Here is a 23,504-nt window from a genome sequence, read left to right as displayed (position 1 = left end):
ATTACCTCCCGTAGCCACCAGTCCCTTCACACTCACAACTGATACCCCTGTCATTACCTCCTGTAGCCACCAGTCCCTTCACACTCATAACTGATACCACTGTCATTACCTCCCGTAGCCACCAGTCCCTTCACACTCACAACTGATACCCCTGTCATTACCTCCTGTAGCCACCAGTCCCTTCACACTCATAACTGATACCCTTGTCATTACCTTCCGTGGCCACTAGTGCATTCGCACTGTAGGCTGACTCAACCTGTCGGTGATTGTTCATAAGGTCATGCAAAATAGTCAAAACCTTTTTTACCCTGAGCTGCATTGCCATGTAGTCGTATGTCCTCATCAAAGTTAAGTTTAATACCATGATCAAGAATATTCATATGCGGTGGCTGTCATTATCAACGTTTCGACTCCAATCACCAGGATGTATTCTAAATTAATGTTCAGATACTGAGTGTGGCCAGTTCCCTGTCTTGGGCACAGTTCAAACAGCAGGGTATGGCCTCTCTGGTGATGCCTGTGCTCGAGGAAGGCGTTTCCCAGGTTCACGTGAACTTGTTATCATTCCAAGCCACCAAGCCTGTTCGATTTCTAACTACTGTGCTAATTTATTTTTTGCTGCATCTGTTTTTTTTAACTCTTGGAACTCAAAGATAACACACAAATGTCTACAAGGGACAGACAAGATCGCATTTTTTTAATTCTTTTTTGGAAAAGTCAAATATACAGCAGCCTCTAACGCGTGATTATTCTCTAATCGACGTTGTTCCCTCTCCCTGTCTCTCGGTGCATTCCAACGGATGTCTCGCTGTGATTTTTTGCGTAATTTCCAGCTTTTATTTTCCGGTGTTTTCCCAGCGGCTCTCTGCGTTTCTCATCCGTGTCTTATTAGGCGGTGATTGTGATCTAAGCAACCTGCCGGGTGGCTCAGTGGCAGAGCAAACGGCTCCCAGTTAGAGGGCTGTGAGTTCTAATCCTGGTTGGGAGTTCACTTCACCCATCATCATCACCCCTCAACCGTTTGATAACAAAGCAATCATCATCAGCTGTGAAAACCACAGCAAGAAAATTTGAAAAAAAAAAATTCTTGCTGTGGTTTTCACACCTGATGATGATTGCTTTTGTGTTGCAGTCGAAACGTCGTGAGAATTTTATTTCGATTTAAAGCTTTCGTGACTGCAATGATTCATCTTCTTTGGTTCTTTCGGTAAAGTCACGTATTTTATTGTTTCCCTTCTACGTGGTGGTGACTTTACCGAAAGAACCAAGAATATGAATCTCTCTCTGCAGTCACGAAAGCTTTAAATCAAAACTTTAAAATGAGCAACCACTTTGTGAGGATGTCAGCGGCAGTTGGCGTGTGGATCGACTCGCCCTCCCACCGTAGAAACGCAGAGTTTACACCGCTGGCTAGGGCCGTGAAACAGCAGATGAGCACCGCTTCAACTAATTTGGGGTAGGCAAATCACTTTTGACTTAACCTAAGCGAGAACGGTTTCAAGGGAGGAGACCCGTGGTGAACTGGCGTGTGGAGGGCCCTCCCGTGTACTTTTTGACCAGTGTCCTCTTGCCACAGCTGCTGGCCCCGGGTCAAGAGAAGTGGATCGCCGTTTTGGTCACGTGGCTCCTCAGCCACGGCGCGAAGCCCGCCTCCATCGGCGCCAACCCCTTGCACGCCGCGATGATTCTCATCCTTTACAAGGGCATTGATGGTAAGTAGCAAGAAGTGCGCGGTGATTCTTCGAGGTGCGCAAGTGGGAAACGCGTAAGAGTGTGTGTTAACCCAGGGGTGCTATTGTATTGCACGTATGTTTAATTAATTTTGCGCCGTTATGTGTGGTGGGTTCTGGAGACACTTTGGATAGGCAACTTCTTTATTACAGTACATAGTTCATAGTTAGTTCATAGTTCATTTATTTGGTTTAGCCCTGTGAGCCATTCGGCTCTTGAATCGGGTGCAACCGCAACAAACAAAAAACATGAACAAGAAAACATCTTAAAGTGACTTTGTGTTGACTGTGCAAACAGAAAATACAGGAACAAAAATATCAAAATATTCCTGAAATAGCACCGTACACCAACGCTGTGTGCAAAAATCCCAGTGGGATGCAAGTCAAATAACAACAACAACAACAACCACAAGACAACTAAGATTAAGGCCATCAGTCTAACTCCGCCACGTGGCGGTGAGCGGCCGTCTACGGGCAAACTGGCCGGCACGTCAGTTCGCCACCCGGGCCACGTCGCGGGCTCGGCGCCTGCTTAGCTCGCGAGAACCGACAGGGTCGGGAGGCGCGCCTCCGGGCGATTGGCGCAGAGAACCGCGTTTCTCAGGAGCTGCTTATCGGTTTGCGCCGTGTTTTTTTATCTGTCGCCAGACGAAGAGGGGCTGCGCGTCCTGAAGCTGCTCTTGGAGAAAGCCCCGAACGTCAACGCGAGGGACGCGGGCGGCAACTCCCTGCTGCACCTCGTCTTCTCTTCGCCGCCCTCGAAGCGCCACGACGAGATACTGCGCCTGCTCGCCGCGTGCCGCGTCGACGGCGCGTGCCGCAACAAGGCGGGGAGGCGCGCGTTCTGGGGCGTCGGGCCGAAAGACCCCCGCGTGCGGACGTGGAACAGCCTCGCCCGCGAGCAGAAAGGCGGCGGCGGCGGCGGGAGCGGACGCGACGGCGGGAGACGCAGGCGCCCGCCGGAGCGCAGGAGGGCGGCCGGGCCCGAGGCGCTCGCCTCCGATCCCGTGGGCGAAACGGTCGAGGAGGCGGGGGAGGACGACGACGACGGCGACGTGGAAAAAGTGGACGCCGCGAAGGAGGATGCGGTCAGTTTGGCCCGAGACGCCTTGGCCCGAGAAATCGAAGGGCTCATCGAGGAGTACGACCCCGCGGAGACGCGGGCGGCGAGATCCGCGGAGCCGGCGTCTCCCGCGCCGACGGCCGCCGAGCCGCCCCCGAGCGTCGCCGAACGCCAAGCCGGCGGCGGCGGCGGCCCTCCGGATGCGCCCGACGAAGCGGACGGTTTGTCCGACGGCGAAGACGCCCGCGACGAGGACGGTGTCGGGGACGGCGGCGGCGACGACGACGGTGACGATGGCACGGCGGGCCCTGACTTCGAATCGCTGACCTGGGAGATCGAGTGCACTCGCGACGCCCTCAGAACCCTCAACGACAAGAGCCTCCCGCGCGCCGCGAGGAGGAATATCGTGAGGGTGATTTACTCGCTGGGCAACGGTGACTGGCACCTTCACCGCATCAAGAAAGTGAAAGGCGTCGCCGAGTCCAGCGAGATCAGGCTGTTTGAGGCCAGGGTAGACAGGGCCGCCAGGCTGCTTTGGGAATTGGCGATCGACTTTTCGCCACGTTGCAGTGCCAAGCCCGAGAAAATCACCGGCTCCGAAGAGTCTACTTCGGGAGGAGAGACGACTGGAGAAGTCTACAGCGAGATCATCCGCATTTGGGACATTGTCCTTGATCACAAGCAACTCGACCACAGAATAAAGAGGATCATTTCCTCCTGCGACCGTGGGACGTCCTGCTCGCTCCGCCGCAAGCTGAAGGGCATCGAGCGAGCATCGTTCCCCTCGCAGCAGAACGTGCGGCGGAGGTACCCGCTGCTCTTCGTCAAGGCGGGCGGCTCCACCGGTGCCCGGCCCGTGTCGGCGGAAGCCCGGGATTACTTTCCTCCGGCGAGCACGATGGAGAACGAGTACAACATCGAGAAGTTCCACACCTTCGGCACGACCGTGGCGCTCAACGTCCTGCGCTGCCCCGAGCAGACGATCGAATACCCGTTCCGCGTGGGAGAGCTGGAGCACTCGGTCATCAACCTGAACCCCACGCCCTCGGAAGCCATCATCCTCGTTGGCCGCTCGGGCACCGGCAAGACCACGTGCCTGATGTACCGGCTGTGGAACACGTTCGACAGGTATTGGCAGACGACCGCGCTCCGGGGAGAGCCGTGGATCCCGAAGGCCGCGCTTCCGCCGCCTCCGTTGCCGGACGACGCGGGAGTCGGGGAGGACGTTGCGTTTGACTGCCCCGTGAAGAACGGCTGTGTAGGTGATACCGGCCGAAAGGGAACGCGCGAGCCGGAACGAGAAGCTTGCCTCCATGCTTCAGAGCTTTTCGACGTCGACCGAGGAAATGATTTCTTGGAACCTGCGGCCGAGCTCGGTGCCGCACGGCTCGCAAGTCACCAGCCCGAGGGAGGCGCCGCTCCAATTTGTGAACATCTTCATCAGATGTTTGTCACCAAGAACCACGTGCTGTCTCGAGAGGCGCAAAGGAACTTTGTGGAACTGTCCAAATCTACCACCGGCACCCGGCACTACTCGCCCGTTGACATCAGCGGCGTGTACAGGCTCCAGGACGTCAAAGACGAGAACTTTCCGCTCTTCTTGAACTCGCGACAACTCCTCCTGCTGCTCGACGCGTCGCTCGCGAACCCGTTCTTTGCCAGGAACGGAGACGGGAGCTTAAAGGAAGCCGTCCGCGGGTGGTCCATGGACGACGACATTTTGGGCCTCGGCGACGCAGAAGACGCGATGGAAGAGGATCCTGACGACGAGGAAGACCACCGGGCGGACATCGGCAAACTTCACGAATCCAAAAAAGAGGACCCCAGGAAGTTCGTGACGTACGAAGTGTTCACGAGCGACATCTGGCCCGCCATGGTGAAGGGGAAGAGCCCGTATAACCCTGCCACGGTGTGGATGGAGATCAAGTCTTTCGTAAAGGGCTCCGTGGAGGCCCTCCAGAGCCCCAACGGGGTCCTCGGTTTGGAGCACTACGAGGAGCTGGGCCGGAAGCGGGCGCCAAACTTCACCGGGGACCGTGGCGAGGTGCATCGGCTGTTCCGCGCCTACCAGCACGTCAAGTCCCAGAGGTGCTTCTTTGACGAGGAGGACCTGGTGTTCCACATCTACTCTCGCCTCTGCCGGCTCGAGGTCACGCCTTGGTCAATACATGAGCTCTACGGGGACGAGATCCAGGACTTCACGCAGGTGCAAAATCAACCGTGCCGGTGCACGCGTTAAGTCGGTCGGAATCGGAACGTTTATTTGCATTGGAGGAATCCGATGAGCTATGAAGCTAAATTTTGATTTAAAGCTTTCGTGACTGCAGGGATTCATATTCTTGGTTCTTTCGATAAAGTCACCACGTTGAAGGGAAACGATAAAATAATAAAAATAAAACCATCACGACGTTTCGACTGCAACACAAGCAATCATCATCAGGTGTGAAAACCACAGCAAGAAAATTTGAAAAAAGTGGCGTTTTTTTCTTAACGTCAGCACCACGCAGAGCGATTTGACAAGTTTGTTCAGATGGACGAGTCCATCTATGTTTGGAAAAGAGGAGGGGGGAGACGAAAATAATGGATGCGGTCTGAAAGCCACCGTAAGCGTGAACAATCAATTAAGACCCGAAATGAAAGGACTTTACCGAAAGAACCAAGAATATGAACTATAAAGCTCTTTTTTTTACAGATCTCCAGATCTCAGGGCACATTTGGAGATGTGTTCCTGATTTTTGGATGCATCTGAAAAATTATGAAAATTGGTACCTAGATAAGAATTTCGGACGAGATCAGAATTTACATCATTAGACCTCCTTTGCCAGTACCAAAATAAAATAATAGGGTTTTCCCCTTTTTTTTCTGGCAACAAAACTGAAACCTTTTTACAAGGATTAATGTTACTGCATTAACCACAATACCTGCAGTCAAAATGCAAACAAAAAACACACACTATGATAATATATGTGGCATTGTCCTTGAAACTGATTGGTCCACACCAAGGGACGAGCTTGATGATTCGCTACCGCCTTAGTGCTGCGTGGTTAGCGAATCATCAAATAACACGTTATTTAAATGCGTGCCTACAAAGAGCAGCGTACTTCAATAGGGATTGCCATTGGTAGGGCTATTTTAATAAACAATGAATAATAAAGAGGAAGGACAAGTTCAAAGGCCTCGCATAATGCACATGCATAATGTACGTTGCCTCAGTAATCCCCCCCCCCCCCCCCCGTCAATTGTGCAAGAGCCCAGCTGCGTGGTCAACACATCTATGCCTCTATATAAGGAACGGAACAGTAAGACTTTTCCACAAATCTGGCTGTTGCCTGATGAAGCTAATTGTAATTACTGGCGAAACGTCACGGTACTCAGACTGTAAATGTTGTGGCTTGGCTCTCCAACGCACAACCGGTGTGCTGTACTAGTACACAACACTATACACTACACTACTATACACTACACTATACACTACACTATACACTACTATACACTACACTATACACTACATTATACACTACACTACTATACATGACACTACACACTAGTGCTGTACTAGTGATGAATTGGCCACGTTCTGTTTACGTGACAATCCTTACTAGTTGGCTGTTTTGACGACACATTTATATATTTACGCGATTTAACCCAAAAACCTCTATTACGGATGATATTGGTCGCGAAAGCCTACGTGACGTGTTAAACTGCATTGCGCACGTGTGGATTCTTGTATTTCACCACGGTGACCCACAGAGCATTAACCGGGTCCATAACTAAATAGCAAGGTTAGGGAGGTGTACAGCACGCCATTGGTGAAAATAACCAGGAGCGACGGGCCAAAGTGTGAAGCAACACTTGGGAATCAAAAAGAGCGGAACAAACGTCTCCCACAAAATAAAAACGCTGAGATAGACCCTGGGCCGGGACATCCGGCTAGGACGTCGGGGGACTGACGGGCGAGACTAACGGCGGAGTAGAGGTTCCAAGGAAGGAGAAAGCGGTGTAGACAGACGACGGCGATTCGGAGAAGCGACGGCGAAGAGCCGCCGACACCGCCGGGAGGCGTTTGCCCAGCAGCGGGAGGACGTTGACGGTGGAGAGACGACGGCAAAGTAGGTGCCGACTGACCGAGCGCCGTCACCTGCGACCGCCGCCCCCCCTTCGCCCCCTCCACCCACCACCACTCCACCGTGTCCCGTGCGCAGGCCGAGCTGGCGTTGCTCATGCGCTGCTGCGCCGACCCCAACGCCATGTTCCTCACGGGGGACACGGCCCAGAGCATCGTGCGCGGCGTGGCGTTCCGTTTCAGCGAGCTGCGTTCGCTCTTCCACTTCGCCAGCCTCCCGCCAAGCGGCGGCGGCGGCGGCGCGGCGCGTCGCTCGCGCATCGACGTGCGCAAGCCCAAGCGTCTGTACGAGCTCTGCCAGAACTACCGCTCGCACTCGGGTGAGCGCTCGCGAACACGTACAGGCCTGCGCCTGGGCGGGGGGGGGGGGGGGCAGGCGGGTGGCACGCCGAGCCGCCGTCGCTGCCACCGAGGTCCGGGTCTGCGGATGTCCCCGGCGCGAGGTACGCGCCCTTGGGGGGGGCGTCCGCCCGTGTTCGGTGACTCTCCTTGGCTCCGTGTGGCAGAGTCGGCTTGAGCGAGCTGGTTGGACTCGGGCTCTGAACCGGCATCTAATGAATCCGCTGTGGTTATTGGGGAAGGGCCCTTTTTTGCCGTACACCGCCGCCCTTCCGTGAATGCAGCCGGGAGCAAAACTAGTCGGGCTCATTGAACGGTGAAGCCTGCAGCAGATAGTTTAACATGGAGGCTTTTCGCAACCATTATTAGATTGCGTAAATGTGAAAATGCGTCATTAAACCCACCACCACCCAACACAGCAAATTGGTAAGGTTTGTCACGTAATCAAAACGTGCCAATTAGTTACTGCTGCTGAGTATCGCCGGTTCTCGTAATGCTATTAAAAACGCGACAACCTCGGCGCAAAGTCAAGCCGCGCCTTCTTCTCAGGTCGGGACCACGAGTTTAAACACTTGGTCCGTTAACACGCGGCCTCCGCACGATCCCCCCCCCCCCACGTAACCACCGCCGGTCCTTCCTCTCCCACGTGCCCCCTGCGTCCCTTCGCGCCAGGCATCCTGGCGTTCGCCTCCAGCGTCGTGGACCTGCTCCAGCACTTCTTCCCCGAGTCGCTGGACTGGCTGCCACGGGACCAGGGGCTGTTCGCGGGGCCGCTGCCCGTCCTGCTCGACTCGTGCAGCTCCGAGGACCTGGCCATCCTGCTGCGAGGCCACCAGCGCCGCGCCCAGCCCATAGAGTTCGGGGCGCACCAGGTTTGTTTGCCATTGGGCGGCGGAGGTCGGCTTTGTTTTTTTTGTCATCTGTAATCCGTGTACAACCTGGTGGAAACCGGTATGAAACCGGTATAAAGCGGTCTGAACCGGTTTTCGGCACGTGTAGATATCTGCAGCAGTAAACGTAACCTTTTAAACTCGGGAACGAAGGGAGCTGCCTGCCGCGGTGGGTGTCATAGGCAGCACGCTGGACTTGCAATCCAGCGGTCGTTGATTCCGGGGCACAGCAGCTGCAACAATGGAGCAGGTTTTTCAAATCCCTCCCCTCCCCCACTATCCACTCTGCAATACACACGGGCACACCGCAGTCGACTGGCAGGTTACGCGTGGTGGGATCAAGTGAGGGTACGCCTCCTCCTTCCAAGACGTTAGCTTAGGAGACAATGCCAGATACCCTCTATTGGAAGCCCTTCTTCCGGAAGTGGCATGAGCAATAAATCAATTGCAGGGCTTGCCCCTCTATCTCTTTTCGACCCAGTAACTAGGACAAATGTAACCGAGGGGTGATCTAGGCCGCCGTGAGGTTTGTACGTCCGCGTGTGCGCCAATCGGTGCATTCGTTACTTAAAAGTTCCACTGGAATCGGTTGCCGTTTCCTAAACTTTCATAACCGGTAATCGTTGCTCAAGCCGGTTATCGGATCAGTTACCAGTTAGCAACAGCGGTTTGTACGTGTCTTAGCTTTCCACTCGCGTACGAAGCGCATGGCACCCTCGTTTGAGAAATGGGCCCGAACGATTTGTTACCGAGATACCTCTGGATGTAACGTACGTTGAACTTCTTTCGCCTCCGTACGTAACCAACCGTGCTAGTGTTCAGATGTAGCCTCGCAGTTCCAAGCCGAGCCCGTACTCGAGCGTAAGGAGTGCTCGGTGCAGGTTAGGGCTCGTCTACACGTAGCGCATTGTTATCGCCTGCTTGTGAGTGTGCACGTATGCCCCCTTACACGCGAGTCATTACACAGGTAAACACGCATGGTGTAGTGGATATCAGCCGGAAACCTGGGTTCCATTACTGGTCGATTCAGCCTTAAAGGACCATCTTGTGCAGCGTGTAAACTTCAGCGCTTGGGAAACAAAGGCGGCCGGGCGTGGTGCTGGCCACCACCACCACCCCCCTCGTGCTCAGCAGAGCCACTCGCCCCAATAGTCTTGCGTGGTGCCGCTACAGGGGGTACCTTTGCCTCTTGCGCGCGACAGGTGATCCTGGTTTGTAATGAGAAAGCCAAGGAGCAGCTCCCAGAGGAGCTGAGCCTGGGCCTGGTGCTCACCGTCTACGAGGCCAAGGGGCTGGAGTTTGACGACGTTCTCCTCTACAACTTCTTCTCCGACTCGGAGGCGAGCTTCCCCCCCCCCCACGGCCTCCGCTTGGTGCCCGTTGCACGTGTCCCCGATATTGCCACCTTTCCCTCCTTGTCAGGGGACTCCTCGGTGCGGCCATCATGCCCTGGCGGCACGTCTTCGCCCTCCTTCTGGTCACGCCGGCTCAACTCTTTCCGCTCGTCTCGTTCTCTCGCTCGTGCGTCTGGCGTGCGCGCGTCCCCGCCGACCCTCCTCGCTCCGGCCGCGTTCTTTACGCCCGCGGGGGGGGCCGTGCGCAGGCAACCAAGGAGTGGCGGGTGGTGAACTCGTACGAGGCGCCTGCCCGCAGCGACGACGCCGGCACCGTGCCCTCGCCGCGGCCGCTGGAGGAGACGTTGCTGGAGGAGGAGGTGCTGCTGCCCGGCTCCCGCCCTCTCAACTTTGACCCCATTGCCCACAAGGTCGGCTCCTCGCTAACGGTCGCTCGCTTGTCTGGCCAGCTATCGCTGCACAACACAAAGCAAGCGGACGATACCTCTCCTTCGTTGATATTTTAAAGATGTTTTTTTTACATAATTAAAAATAAGAAAAGGTTTTAACCCTTTCTGGGAAATTAAACAGGAGGTTTAAAAATAGAAACATTTTGCAAGGCATCAAGTCTGCATTAACCACCACACACAGTACTTGTGGCAAATCATGCCAGGCAAGGCCCACTGAGCTACACAGCTCTTTTTCAGAAGCGGCCTGGCCACAAATCATAGCTCAGTGAATTAGCTTATGATGTGGATTTCATTTTTCCTCAGCCAAATACTCCAAATGCATGTTTCTAAATGTGGAAACGTAGAGAAATCCACATGCCCACGGGGGAGAAACAGGCAAACTCCAAATACACAGGTGCCAGGCTTGGGGATGGAACCAGTGACCTTCTCTGTACCACGCGAGATAGTTAACATCTCGCCACTGTGGCACCCGCACATCCCTGTCCTCCACGTGAAAGCACTTCTCACATTCCCCGTCACGCAACGCTTCTCAGATCGCGCATTCCCAGAGTGCCTTGCGGTAGACAGGAAGTTTTTAAAAGCGACTTTATTTTTCACACGGCGGCAACAGATCTGGTTGAACGGGACGCGTCGTCCGGTTATTGACGTCGTTGCCGCCGCACACAAAGCCGGCTCCACCGACACCGCTGACCGTGCCGAGCGTTCGCCCCCCCACAGGGCCTCTCCACCTGACGTTCACAAACCCGAGTCGACTTCGGAGCAGCGCTTGAACCCCGTGCGCACATTCGGCCGTCTCGTCACTCCGCTGCTGGATGAGGGCCTCCCCATTGGCCAGGCGGGCTGTGGTGGGGGGGGGGGTGATTTGACCATACTTCACCACGCCGGTCAACGTCAGTTGACGAAGTCGGGGAGCTTAGACGTGTGAGCATGGAAGCGCAGTATAACAATTTGATGTTGCTACACCTCTCCCACTGCTGCTCATCACGGAGCTCTGCGGCCTCCAGCACGTGTTATGCATGGCGGTCACGCGTGGAAGCACTAGCCAGGCCCAAATACCAGCTTAGCTTCTTAGAACTGATGAGCATATTGAGCAAATATTCCAGGCGATTACTCAGTGGCGATTACACGTGGCAGTAATCATCGCCCGCGACTGGCAGACTCATGCCTGTTGGCGGGTCAAGTGCCGAGTCACCTTGTGAATTGGCGCTTGACCTCATCTGAGATTAGATGTAAGATTTTTTATTTAAAGCTTTCGTGACTGCAGGGATTCATATTATTGGTTCTTTCGGTAAAGTCACCACGTAGAAGGGAAACAATAAAAAAAATAAAACAATAAATTTCTCACGACGTTTCGACTGCAACACAAGCAATCACCATCAGGTGTGAAAACCACAGCAAGAAAATTTGAAACAAGTGGCGGTTATTTTTAACGTTAGCACCACTTTTTTTCAAATTTTCTCGCTGTGGTTTTCACACCTGATGATGATTGCTTGTGCTGCAGTCGAAACGTCATGAGAATTTTATTTTAATTATTTTTTTATAATTTTATTGTTTCCCTTCTACGTGGTGGTGACTTTACCGAAAGAACCAAGAATATAGATAGATGTAAGGTGTACAGCACTCTGGGACGACCCAGCGTACAGGAGGGAGGTGGCACTCTGTCAAACGCAAACCGTTGCCGTCATCGACATTGTTCGATGAAAAGGCATTTGAAGAATCCCCCGGGGTGAAAATTGGCGCGGGGGTTTCATTTTTTTGTACCCTCGTGAAAATTGGCAAGCTGGAACGGTTTGTGTCAAAACCATCGCTGATCTCGTCACCGAGCGCAAACCATCGCCGCAAACTCCGCCCCACTCTTGCAGCGGCCTTTGGCTGGCCCGTTGAACAAAGACGGCCGCCGCATCGCGCGCCTTCAGGGTGCGCTTTCACAGCTCTCTGAAACGCCCCTCCTTCTTCAGGACCGCTTCTCGCGTTGTTCAGTTTCGTTGTTCTTCATCCCACGCGCCTCCTACGAAGGTCGGTTGGCTACGTACGGCGTGAAAGACGTTCGACGCTACGCGCCGGGCGCCTCCGCACGCTCGGCACGTCTCTCGCACACACACACAGACACACACACACAGACACACAGACACACACACACAGACACACACACACAGACACACACACACAGACACACAGACACACACACACACAGACACACACACACACAGACACACACACACACACAGACACACACACACACAGACACACAGACACACACACACAGACACACACACACAGACACACAGACACACACACACAGACACACAGACACACACAGACACACGCACAGACACACACACAGACACACACACACACAGACACACATACACAGACACGCACACACACGCTGCGGAGGGCGGCGGCTACACCGAGCGGCAGGGTTTCCACTTGCCAAGGGGGTTTTACCGAGGCCACGCGGCGACGCCGGCGCGCCGGCTCACCGCGCCGTATCCATTCCCCCAGGTGCTTGTCGGCGAGCTCAAGCGCCTGTACACGGCGGTGACGCGCGCCCGGGTCAACCTGTGGGTGTTCGATGACCACGAGGAGAAGCGCACGCCCATGTTCCGCTACCTCGTCGGGAGGAACCTCGTCACGCTCGTCCGTGCCACCCCGGGCGAAGAGGAGGGTGGGTGGCGGAGTCGCGTCGCCGCTTCGGCGATAACGCTCCGCCGGCTCCCGAGCCGATCGGCCGTCCAACTTGCGCTCGCACGATCCTGCTTGTCCCAAGAGCCTCCATTCAGCCACTGACTAGCACTCGTCTCACTCCACGGCACTCTCCATTCTCCTGCCTCTCCCCTCTCATCTCACCATACTCACCTCCATGTCCTCTCCTGCCTCTCCCCTCTCATCTCACCATACTCACCTCCATGTCCTCTCCTGCCTCTCATCTTACCATACTCACCTCCATGTCCTCTCCTGCCTCTCCCCTCTCATCTCACCATACTCACCTCCATGTCCTCTCCTGCCTCTCCCTCTCATCTCACCATACTCACCTCCATGTCCTCTCCTGCCTCTCCCTCTCATCTCACCATACTCACCTCCATGTCCTCTCCCGCCTCTCCCCTCTCATCTCACCCCACCGCCCTCCACGCTCTCTCCTGCCTCTCTCCTCTCATTGTAAGATTTAGCTCGCTTAACAGCACTTTCCCCAACAGTCTGTTAAGGCTATACGGGAGACCTTTGTCTTATGCCCTGCAGGCCTGGATGATGGTGTCTTTGTGCGCTCTTCCACGCCGGAGGAGTGGAACGCTCAGGGAGATTTCTTTTTCAAGCATCGTCGCTGGAAGGTGAGTGCCAAGACAGCTCGGTCTGGACACCTGGGCCTCAGCGTGGCAGTCCAGCCGTCGCTTGCCAGTGCTTGTTATTGAATTCTCGGTTACCAATTTCACTAAACTGAGCTTTTTTATTTGACCAGGCAAGGCCCACTGAGTTGTAGAGCTCTTTTTCGGAAGCAACCTGGCCACAAATCAAAGCTCAATGCGCTGGCTAATCTAGCAGCCAAATCCTGTTAACGCACATTGATCAACGTGGAGGGAAAAATCGGAGTGCCCGGAGAAAACTCCATGCGTCCACGAATAGAGAGAGAGAGATAGAGGGAGGGAGACATGCAAACTCCAGGCATCAGGGTCGCGATTGAACCCACAACTTCCTGTATCCCAGGCGAGGTATTTAACATCTTGTAACCCAAGGCCTTTGGCAGAGGTGGCCCACTCAGAACATAGCAGAGCTAAAACATTTCCACGGCGACCCTTTTGCCAGTTTTGAGATGATAAAAAACAAGGTTTTACCCTTGCTGGCATTATACCGGAGGCGTTCATATTTTGCAACGCAAAATAAGACGTGAGGAATCGCACGCACACACACACACGCACGCGCACGTGTGATGACGCAGGCAAACAAACAGAAGCGCTTGCTTCCACGCAAGGAAGTTTCCTCCAGGATAAGGAAACGGCGGCGCGATGGCAACCGGCCTCTCGTGCGCCGTGCCGGAGCTTCGTAGCGCGCTCGCAACCAGCGCTCGCCCCGACAGATTTTTGTCTTTGTGTCCAGGTGGCAGCCAAGTGCTACCGCAAGGGTGGGGTTGCGGCGAAGGAGAAGCTGGCGCTGGCTCACGACGCGGCGCTGCGCACGCAGAGCAGCGGATGGAGCCCCGGGTACGGCCGCACCTGCGCCGCTCCCTCGCGGAGGGCCAGGCGGGGGGTCGGCGCTCGGTAGCGAGGAAGCCGGCGTCGGCGGCGCCTGGGGGGGAAGAGCGCCCGGGGAAGCCGGTTCCGTGCCACCCGCGAGTCGGTTCCACGCTTCCCAATCCTCCAAATGTTTTTTGTTACGAAAGGCGCAAAGAAGTGTGCAGAGGTGCATGGGGGTGGGGGGTGGGGGAATTACACTGAGAGACTAAAAGGTAAAACGCATGGATCAGAGAAGAGACAGAAATCAGAGACGTCAAGTTGACCGGAAAAGAGTAAATTGTCCCGGGTAGAACGCAACGCCGGTGAAGGGCGACCGCCGTGGGAGACGGAGCCACGATTACCGGCTTTTTGTGCTAGAAGCTGATTTAATTGCTGAATTGTTAGACAATGAGGAATGGCGGCGGCTCGGGGAGGCCTTCATTTAACGGTTGATAGAACACAGCCGGCGATGATATTTAGTTTTGTTTAAACAATGGGACGCACATTAACACTGTAACTCTAACTCACGAGCCTTTGTCACTGCCCATGACTTTAAAGCAGGGCGTGGGCAAATTTTTTGACTCGCGGGCCACGATGGTTTCTAAAATTTGACAGAGGGGCCGGGCCAGGAACAGATGGATGGAGTGTCTGTGTGAACTGAATAAAAATTACGTGTTAAAAATCATTACGTGAAAGGATTTGGCCTTTAACAGGTAGCAAAGCATTTATTTGCAAGGCAGTTTAACAAATTGCACGAACATAGGGCCTATACACCACACTCCCGGTCAAAGTGCGCCATCTAATGGGGAAACTGGGGGCATTACAGGAGAAAGGTAAAATTTAATTTAATAATAATATTTGGACAAGTTCGGCGGGCCAGATTAAAAAGCCCAACGGGCCGTATAGGGCCCGGGGGCCGTACTTTTCCCACGTCTGCTTTAAAGGATACCGAGCCAGGCTTGAGCACCACAGAACGTCGCCGCTTCTCGGTATGCAACGACGCTCCCCCTCTGCTGCTGTTGCTGCTGCCCGCGTGTTGCGAGCAGCAAGGCCCAGGACTACCTTGCCCTGGCCAAAACGTACCTCGAGTGTGGCCTGCCCCACATGGCGCTCAAGTGCCTGCAGAACGCAAAGAGCTACCCCCTCTGCGGCAGGCTGTGCGAGCGTCTCGGCAAGGTGAGCCTCCGGCATCATCACCACCACCACCCCCCCCCCCCCTTACCATCTTTCATCCCACGCCTGTAAACGTTATTCATCATATTCTTGGTTCTTTTGGTAAAGTCACCACGTAGAAGGGAAACAATAAAATGATAAAAATATAAAACAATAAAATTCTCACGACGTTTCGACTGCAACGCAAGCAATCGTCATCAGGTGTGAAAACCACAGCAAGAAAATTTTGAAAAAAATTATTGCTGTGGTTTTCACACCTGATGATGATTGCTTGTGTTGCAGTCGAAACGTCGTGAGAATTTTATTGTTTTATATTTTTACTATTTTATTTTTTCCCTTCTACGTGGTGACTTTACCGAAAGAACCAAGAATATGAATCCCTGCAGTCATGAAAGCTTTAAATCAAAAGTTATTCATCATCTTAAGTACGTCGCCCGTTATTATAAGCCACGACATTGGATCCTGCCCCATTATTGATATCGCGACAATTGCCAAGCGACGCAGGAGGCACGTCCTGAAGGACGGCGTGGCTTTGTGTCACGTGCTCACCGAGTGTTGCCTATCCCGAGCTGCCTGGCACGAGCTGGAGCCTCGTTAATGATACAGGGCTAGGGGCCAAGTGGCCGGGTGGCTCAAAGAGTTCCCAAACGCTGCGATGGCCACCCCTGAGAAGAACCGGATTCGAATCCGGGCTGCAGCCACCTGTGAATAATGCGGGTTCTCAAGTGTTAGCGAGCCGATGGGTCGCCCAGTGACCGCACGATGACGTCGCGATGCGAGGACAGCAGCAGCAGCAGCAGCGCTGTCGGACTGCCTCGTGTTGACCCGGCGTTGACCTCGTGTTGACCTCGTGTTGACCTCGCGTGCTGCACGTGGTGTGCGAGTAGGTGCGAGAGGCAGTCGGGTGGTACATGAAGAGCTCGTGCTACGACGAGGCCGCGAGGCTCATTGAACGGTTTGTACTCCGCCCGTGCCCCGGGTTGCATTTCAATCGCGCGACTTTCATCCGCTCAACCAGGTTGCCCTCTTCGCATGTTAAAGTCGTACGACAACCCACCGTCGTCGTCGTCCTTCTTGTGTCGCTGCGCAATCTGGTACGCTTCGATTTTGGCGCTGCATCAGTTGTTGTAACGGTTAGACAGTTCGTGAAGTTTCTGAGAGATTGTTTGGCGTGTTTTTACAGCTGGATGATTGAGAAACCACGGTTTGCGCATTATCGCCAAACAATCAGCGTCGTTATTTTTCACTCTTCTCTAAAAACTCACGAATATCCCCTTGCTTACCCTCAACTCCCCTTCCCCATCCATTCCCCATCTTTTACACGATCTCTCTTCCCAACTTCCCTACCCATTCATCACACTCATTCATCATCAACTACTGATTGTCACTTTCATCATCGTTTATTGCACTCATCATATTCACGGGCTACTCATCGCACCGTTCGATTTCCAACACGTAGGCTTTCACGACCAATATCGTTCATAATACAGGGGTTTTTTGGGGTTAAATCGCGTAAATATAAATGTGTCGTTAAACAGAACACGCCAATTCGTTACTAGTACAGCACACCGGTGGTGTGTTGGAGAGTAAATCCACATTTACAATCCAAGTGACGTTTCGCCATTAATTACAACTAGCATCATCAGGCGAAACAGCAGGATTTTTCCATAAATCTGGCTGTCGCCTGATGACGAATTGTAATGAATGTTGTTTTGGATTTACTCTCCCAACACACCGGTGTGCTGTACTAGTAACCAATTTCCACGTTCTGTTCACGTGCCAAACATTACCAATTGGCTGTGTCAGGTGGTGGCCGGCTTAACGTGGACACGTTTATAATTAAGTGACCTAACCCAAAAAAACACTTGTATGTATCATTGCCAATTCTCCATTGGGCACCTTAGCGAAGGGGCTGTATGGAATCAAAACGTGATCGGCCATACGTTTAAAAGTGTTGAACGGCGTGGTGCCACCGTCACTCTGGACCCCCCCCCCCCCCCGTGCCACGGTGCGGTGCGCCCAGGTGTGAGGCCGAGCAGAGCCCCGACGGAGGCCTCGCCCCCGTGGACTTCCCGTGGAAGTGGCGCGAGCTCCGCTTCGTGGCCGCCAGGCGTCACGTGGAGCGGGGCGACGAGGGCGCGATGATGAGCTCGCTGTCCCGCGTCGCCTTCGAGGAGCAGCTCGCCTTCCTCAGGATGAACGACTTTTTGGCCCAGGCCGTCGCCCTCCTCGAGCAGAGGGGCAGGGTCGAAGAAGCCGGGAAGATGCTTCGAGAACACGGGATGATTACCGACGCGTTGCGGCTCGCCAGGCCCGGGAGCCAATTCGCTGGCGAGTGCCTCCTGGCGAAGGCCCGTGCCGCGTTGCGGGCGTTGCGGGCACGCGCCAGCCGACGAGACGAGGCGGAGGAGGAGGAAGCTTTGCGCGAAATAAAAGCAGAACTCCAGAGCGTGAGGGAAACGTGCGAGAATAACAACTTTGTGAGCGGGAAGGCCGAAGCCTGCTACATGCTTGGGAAGTTGGAAAGCGACGAAGACCTCCTGCGTGAAGCAATCACGCTCTTCCTCGAGGCCGACGTGGTCGTGGGCGCTGCCGAAGCGACCGCGGCTTTGCTGGACGTCGAGGGCGGGGGGTCGCCGCACGTCGTCCCCATCATACTCGAGGTGCTGCAGCCCCTGCTGCGGCTCGTGGCGAGCTTCCTCGGCGGCGGCGCGAGATCAGGGGAGGCCGCGGCTCATCGGGAGCAGTGGCTGGCGCAGAGCTGCGAGTTTTACGGCTTGAGCCGGAGCGAGGGGTCCTGCAGGGTGTTGACGCAGGAGGGCTCCAGGTTCCTCGACGTGCCCGGCGGCCCGAGGCACGGCGACGGAGAGCCGCCGCGCGTGCCCACGCCCGAGGCGGACCGCGTCCTCGCGCGGCACCTGCTGGGTCGCTGCGAGCGCCTCGCCCGGGCGGCGGAGTCCCGCGCGCGCCAGACGCCGGGGGTCTGCGGGCGCCACCCGACGGGAGGGGCGTGCCCGCTCCGAGATTGCCGCGGCGCGCACGGCGGCGCGGCCGGCGGGGCGGAATTGAAAAAGTTGGTGGCGAGCAAAGTTCACCTGGTGACGCTGTCCGGAATTCTCCTGGAAGCGATCCCGCAACTGGAGTCCCGGAGCCCCGAAGCGGCAAAATTTGTGGAGGCGCTCCTTCCCAAGCCAGAGCTGGCTGACTGCGAGGACCTCCTCGCCCTGCTGTTCCCCAGCCGTTTCCACCCGCGAGGGCTGTCGGAGAGCCCGGCGTCCTGCGGGGACATCCTGGCGCCGATACGGAGCAACCCTCACGTCGGCTCCGCGATGCGCGAGCTCGTGGCGCGGGAAGTCGCCTCCCGCGGCGAGGAGAGCCGGAGGGAATCGACCGACCTTTGGCTCGAGGCGTACCGCGCGGCGCGCGCCGTCAATTCTCCGACGGAGCCCGGCAGGCTCCTGCGCGCCGAAGAAGAAGAAGAAGAAGCGTTTCGCCGGCGCGTCGAGCGGAAGAGGTCGGGGCCGGGCGGCGCCACCGGCATGCTCGTCCTGCCCAATGGACGCTACGCCAGCTTTTTCAACCTCTTCGCGGAATCGGCGGAGAAGGCGTTCGCGCGGGGAGACGTGCTGGGCTCGATCCACGCCTTCTGCCGCTTCCGCAAGCTGATCGGGACGCGGCGGCAGCGTCGCGGCGGCGGCGGCGGCCTCGCGCCCAGCGTGGCCAACGCGGCGGCGATGGCGGAGCTGCAGTTGGTGCTGGTCTGCGCGGTCCACGCGAGCGCGCGCCCCGACGTGAACACGGTCTGCCTGCCGCAGGGCTACCTCGCCACGCTGAACCTGTGGAGCTGGATGCATCCGCCCAACCCGCGGGTGGGTGCGCCACGCGCGGACCGGGGGGGGCGCCTCGCGGATATTTACCTCCCGGACGTTTTTCCGTGAGGCTTTTCCAACGGAGAGTGAAAGTTAGTCATGCGTCAACTCTGTCCGGCCGTCCGTCCGTCCGTCTCTCTGTAACGCGGGGGTTGCGGTGGCTCTCTCCTGCTGAGAATGATCCGACACGAACGGAATTTGATCGTGAGAAAACCGTCCCCGTTGATCGAAAAGTTTAAGCGCCCACGATGTGGCTATAACAGCCGGCACCAAGCAGATAGGCGCGTGTGTGTGTATGTGTGTACGTGTGTGTACGTGTGTGTGTGTATGTGTGTGTGTGTATGTGTGTGTGTGTGGACGGAGTCTTGGCGTGTATTGAATCGTAATCGATTGTTGATCTGGCCAACTGCGTGTCATTAGAAACACCGCACCCGCCGCACACGGCCAAACAAATTGAACGTCGGGCGCGGCACGCAAACTTTTAAAGTTGCGGCTCACCGGTAAGCTGACGGACAATCCGCAACAACCAAATTCAGCAACCGCCTCCGAGCCCAAAACTCAACGAGGAGATTGGCCACGGCAACTCAGGCGCAGAGTTGGCGACGCGTTTTGGTGCGATTGTATCATCGTACGGCTCTCGCAACGTGACACACGCTGACGGAGCACGTGAGCGCGATGCTCCGGACGCTCGCTCTCTCACGCCGTTTAATTGTCACTCTGTGGCTCTTTCGGTAAAGTCCACGTGGTGGTTAGAAAATAAAATAAATTAAATCACGACGTTTCGTGCGCAACAACAACAGGCGTCCGTCAGCAGGTGGGACAACCACAGCAAGAAATAATTGCTGAAGTGGGCGAGAGGCCTGCCGTGACAAGAGGTTATATAGGTAAGAGAGGGGGGAGGAGTAAGGGGGGAGAGAGAGGGGGGGGTGAGTGGGCGGGGTTGGGAGTGGGAGGCTGGCGAAGCTGGAGATGCGGATATGAAGGCAACAACCATAAAGCAGTTAAGGTTTGGATACAAATTGAGCAATCATTGGAAGGATGTTATTAACCAGGTAAAAAACTTAACTGCTTCATGGTTGTTGCCTTCATATCCGCATCTCCAGCTTCCCCAGCCTCCCACTCCCAGCCCTGCCCACTTCCCCCCCGGTCTCAGGTCCTCTCTTCCCCTAGCGCTTCTCTCTCCTCCCCCCTCTCTTACCTATATGACCTCTTGTCACGGAAGACCTCTCGCCCACTTCAGCAATTCTTTCTTGCTGTGGTTGTCCCACCTGTTGTCGCGATTCGTTTTATTTCGTCTTATTTTCTACCTACCACGTGGGCTTTTACCGAAAGAATCAAGGAGTGTGGATTCCTGCAGCCACGAAAGCTTAAAATCAAGATTGTTTCATCGTTCCCCCCTTCAGGCGAAACATCACCGTGACGTCTTCGAGGCTATTAATGAGTTCGGCAGAGGCCAGCAGCAACCTTCCGGCCACGACAGAGTGCTGAGGCACGTCGACCACTTGGCCCTCATGGTGTGCGGCGAGCGCAACGAGTTCCTGCTCGACGCCTGCGGCGATGACCCCTGCGTGGAGTCGGGGGCAGCGGAGCGCCTGGTCGTGCTGTGCCTGGTCATGCTCGTTAACGTCCACATCCTGAGGAGGGCGAAGCTCCAGTCCCGCATCCGCGCGGCCGTCAGGAACGCCGGCGAGGGCCTCCCGCCCGAGAGGCGGGACAGGCTGCCGCCGCGTCTCCTGCGCTGCCTGGAAGCGGCCGACGCGGCCAAAGGACCCGGCGACGTGGCGGCTGCCCTGGACGCGCTTCTGCGGCAGAGGGATGGCGATCGTCTCTACGACTGCGTGTGGAGCTCGCGGAGGCGCGGCTTCTTTCTCCACCGCGGGTCGTCGGCCTCCCGATTCCCCGAGCGATTTGAGCGCGACCCGGGGGAGCCGGGGATTTCCGCTTCGAGCCCGGGGCGGTTCCCGAACGGCGACGGCGGCGAGGAGAGGGGGGAGGAGGAGGAGGAGGAGGACGAGGACGAGGAGCGGAGCGAGCTGCTCTTGCTGCGTCATCTGGCCGCGCGGCGGGAAACGGAGGAGCGGACGCGGCTGAAGGCTCGGCGCAGGTGGAGAGCGGCACGGCGGGCCCTGCAGTTTGCCGTGGCCCTGAGCGCCGGGCTGAGGGAGGAAGCCACGGGACAGACGGTCCTCAGACCCGCGCGGCTGACCCAGGGGCGCTGCGGCGTGTGCGGCGTGAGCTTCGCCGAGGAGCGGGACGCCAACGCCGACGCCGCCGCCGGCGGCGCGTCCGGCGTCTCGGCGAGCGGCCACTATGGGTCCCGGGGCCACGCGTCCGGGACGGAGCGGTATCACGCCTACGTCGTCGAGTTCCGTCGCCTGGTAGATCCGGCGACGCGGAAGGCGGCGGCGGGGCTCCGGCGGTCGGAAGGGCCGCGCCGCCAGGGGCGCGCCGGCGCGCGGTTGGAGATGCGTCGGGAGGAGCTGAGGGAGGCGATGAAGCGCGTGGAGCTGCTGGAGCGCGAGCAGCGCACCGGCGTGCTTTGGGATGGTAAGGGTCGCTGCTCCTCCTCGTCGCGTGCACGGCTATCGGGGGTTTAAATATCCGCTCGCCTTGATTTGTTTTACCAAGATGTCCTCCTCGGTTTCCTGCTCGCCGCGTCCGATCGGAATCTTAATTTAGACTGCAAGGAGGAATCCGGTGAGCTGTGGAGCTCTTTCCCGCGGATGTCCAGAATGGGGGGGGGGGGGCTGGGTCAGCCAGTTACAACAGCAATCAATGCAATAAAAACCGATAGGAGTGCAACACTGAGAAGATGGTTAAGCAATTCACTAAATATAAATTAGTGATCATTTGTATTATTGGTTCTTTCGGTAAAGTCACCACATAGAAGGGAAACAATAAAAATATTTTTAAAAAAAATTCTCCCGACGTTTCGACTGCAACACAAGAAGCAATCATCATCAGGTGTGAAAACCACAGCAATAATTTTTTTTTTCAAATGTTCTTGCTGTGGTTTTCACACCTGATGATGATTGCTTGTGTTGCAGTCGAAACGTCGTGAGAATTTTTTTATATATTTTTATTATTTTATTGTTTCCCTTCTACGTGGTGACTTTACCGAAAGAACCAAGAATATGAATTCCTGCAATCACGAAAGCTTTAAATCAAAAGTGATAATTTGTATTCGTATTTATCAAAGCTTGGGCAAAGTATTAAAAAAACACCAGCAAAAGACATCCAAAGTGCTGCTGCTAGGAGAAGCGAGCTTGGGGGGGCTTGGGCAGGACGCGTCGTCAACGGACCGGGAGGAACGACGGTTACCCGATGGTCGACGCCGATAACGGAGCAAGCGGCGAAGGGACATTGCGTCCGAGAGAGAGAGAGAGGTCGCGTCCACCGGAGCGACGAGATCGAGATTGTTGCACCGCGGGATTGCGCGGGCGGTGGCAGTGGCCCCGGGAGGCCTTCACTCGGCGGTGGATTGATCACGGCGATCTTTTATTTTCCATTCGTACGGCTGCCGATATGGATGCAGAGCAACGTGCACAATTTGACGTGCATGGGGGGTCAAGCCGGACAATCGCGTCAGGAACACCGGGTGTATCGCTGTAACGATGTCTTCTGCGTATTTGTTGGATGATCGGGAATTGCGTCGTTACATGTCCACAGTCGCATCCAGGAGAGTTTTTAATATTCCATTTCTGCATCAGGTATCTGCTTCTGCCCCCGCTCTGTGCGGATGCGGTTTATTAATTAATCGCATCCGCTGATGATGGATCTTGGAGAAGCGTCGCTTTGTAATCAAAACTGTATCCTGTCAGAGTGAAGGCTCCTAACTCCTTTTTAAAGAGATTACTTTGAACACCGTTTACTTGATTAACTCCCTAAACATAAATGCGATTTGCGGTCCCATCTTGTGGCAGATGGAACCTTACAGAGCAAATTAATCCGTGTGGTCGTTAATCCGAAGACGGTGAGAGCACCGCATCTTCACATCGGATCACGGACTCCTTGGTGCCGGGTCTCCAGTACCGCATCAGGGCAACACCAAACCCGCGATGCCACTCAGACCCGGTCGCGGTGCCTCGTGATGGGGCGCCTCGGTGGCTAGGAGATGTGAACTACCTCGCCCGGCATACAGGAGGTCGCGGGTTATATCCCGACCCTGACGCCTCTCGGCAATCCCCTCCGCTTATGCGAACGCAACCTTAGAGGCCTCGGATTGACCGAGCGGGGCATCGCGCGCGGCTCTGCCTCCGCGGAGGAGGCTTGCGATGATGAGGCCTTAGAGGTCGGCGCAAGCAC

At 55.8% G+C, this 23,504-nt stretch overlaps 1 protein-coding gene across 1 annotated transcript in view; it reads left to right on the top strand.

The window, feature by feature from the left end:
* The window catches only part of LOC142910690 (TPR and ankyrin repeat-containing protein 1-like), a 35,707-nt gene that overhangs the window by 7,710 nt on the left and 4,493 nt on the right, over nt 1-23,504 (top strand). Inside the window, exons 7-19 of the mRNA XM_076060083.1 lie at nt 1,577-1,712; nt 2,379-4,999; nt 6,996-7,236; nt 7,928-8,127; nt 9,348-9,485; nt 9,749-9,910; nt 12,455-12,617; nt 13,190-13,278; nt 14,042-14,145; nt 15,204-15,333; nt 16,218-16,285; nt 17,354-19,199; nt 20,603-21,746. Coding sequence (XP_075916198.1) covers nt 1,577-1,712; nt 2,379-4,999; nt 6,996-7,236; nt 7,928-8,127; nt 9,348-9,485; nt 9,749-9,910; nt 12,455-12,617; nt 13,190-13,278; nt 14,042-14,145; nt 15,204-15,333; nt 16,218-16,285; nt 17,354-19,199; nt 20,603-21,746 — 7,042 coding nt within the window. The remainder of the gene's footprint in view (nt 1-1,576; nt 1,713-2,378; nt 5,000-6,995; nt 7,237-7,927; nt 8,128-9,347; nt 9,486-9,748; nt 9,911-12,454; nt 12,618-13,189; nt 13,279-14,041; nt 14,146-15,203; nt 15,334-16,217; nt 16,286-17,353; nt 19,200-20,602; nt 21,747-23,504) is intronic.

The sequence above is a fragment of the Petromyzon marinus genome, unplaced genomic scaffold (assembly GCF_048934315.1).
Source record: "Petromyzon marinus isolate PM22_M1 ecotype Great Lakes invasive population unplaced genomic scaffold, UKy_Petmar_22M1.pri1.0 PM_G_Scaffold_15, whole genome shotgun sequence".
In the NCBI taxonomy this organism is placed as follows: domain Eukaryota; kingdom Metazoa; phylum Chordata; class Hyperoartia; order Petromyzontiformes; family Petromyzontidae; genus Petromyzon; species Petromyzon marinus.
Note: the sequence above shows the minus strand (reverse complement) of the source record. Positions and strands in the feature narration are given on the sequence as shown.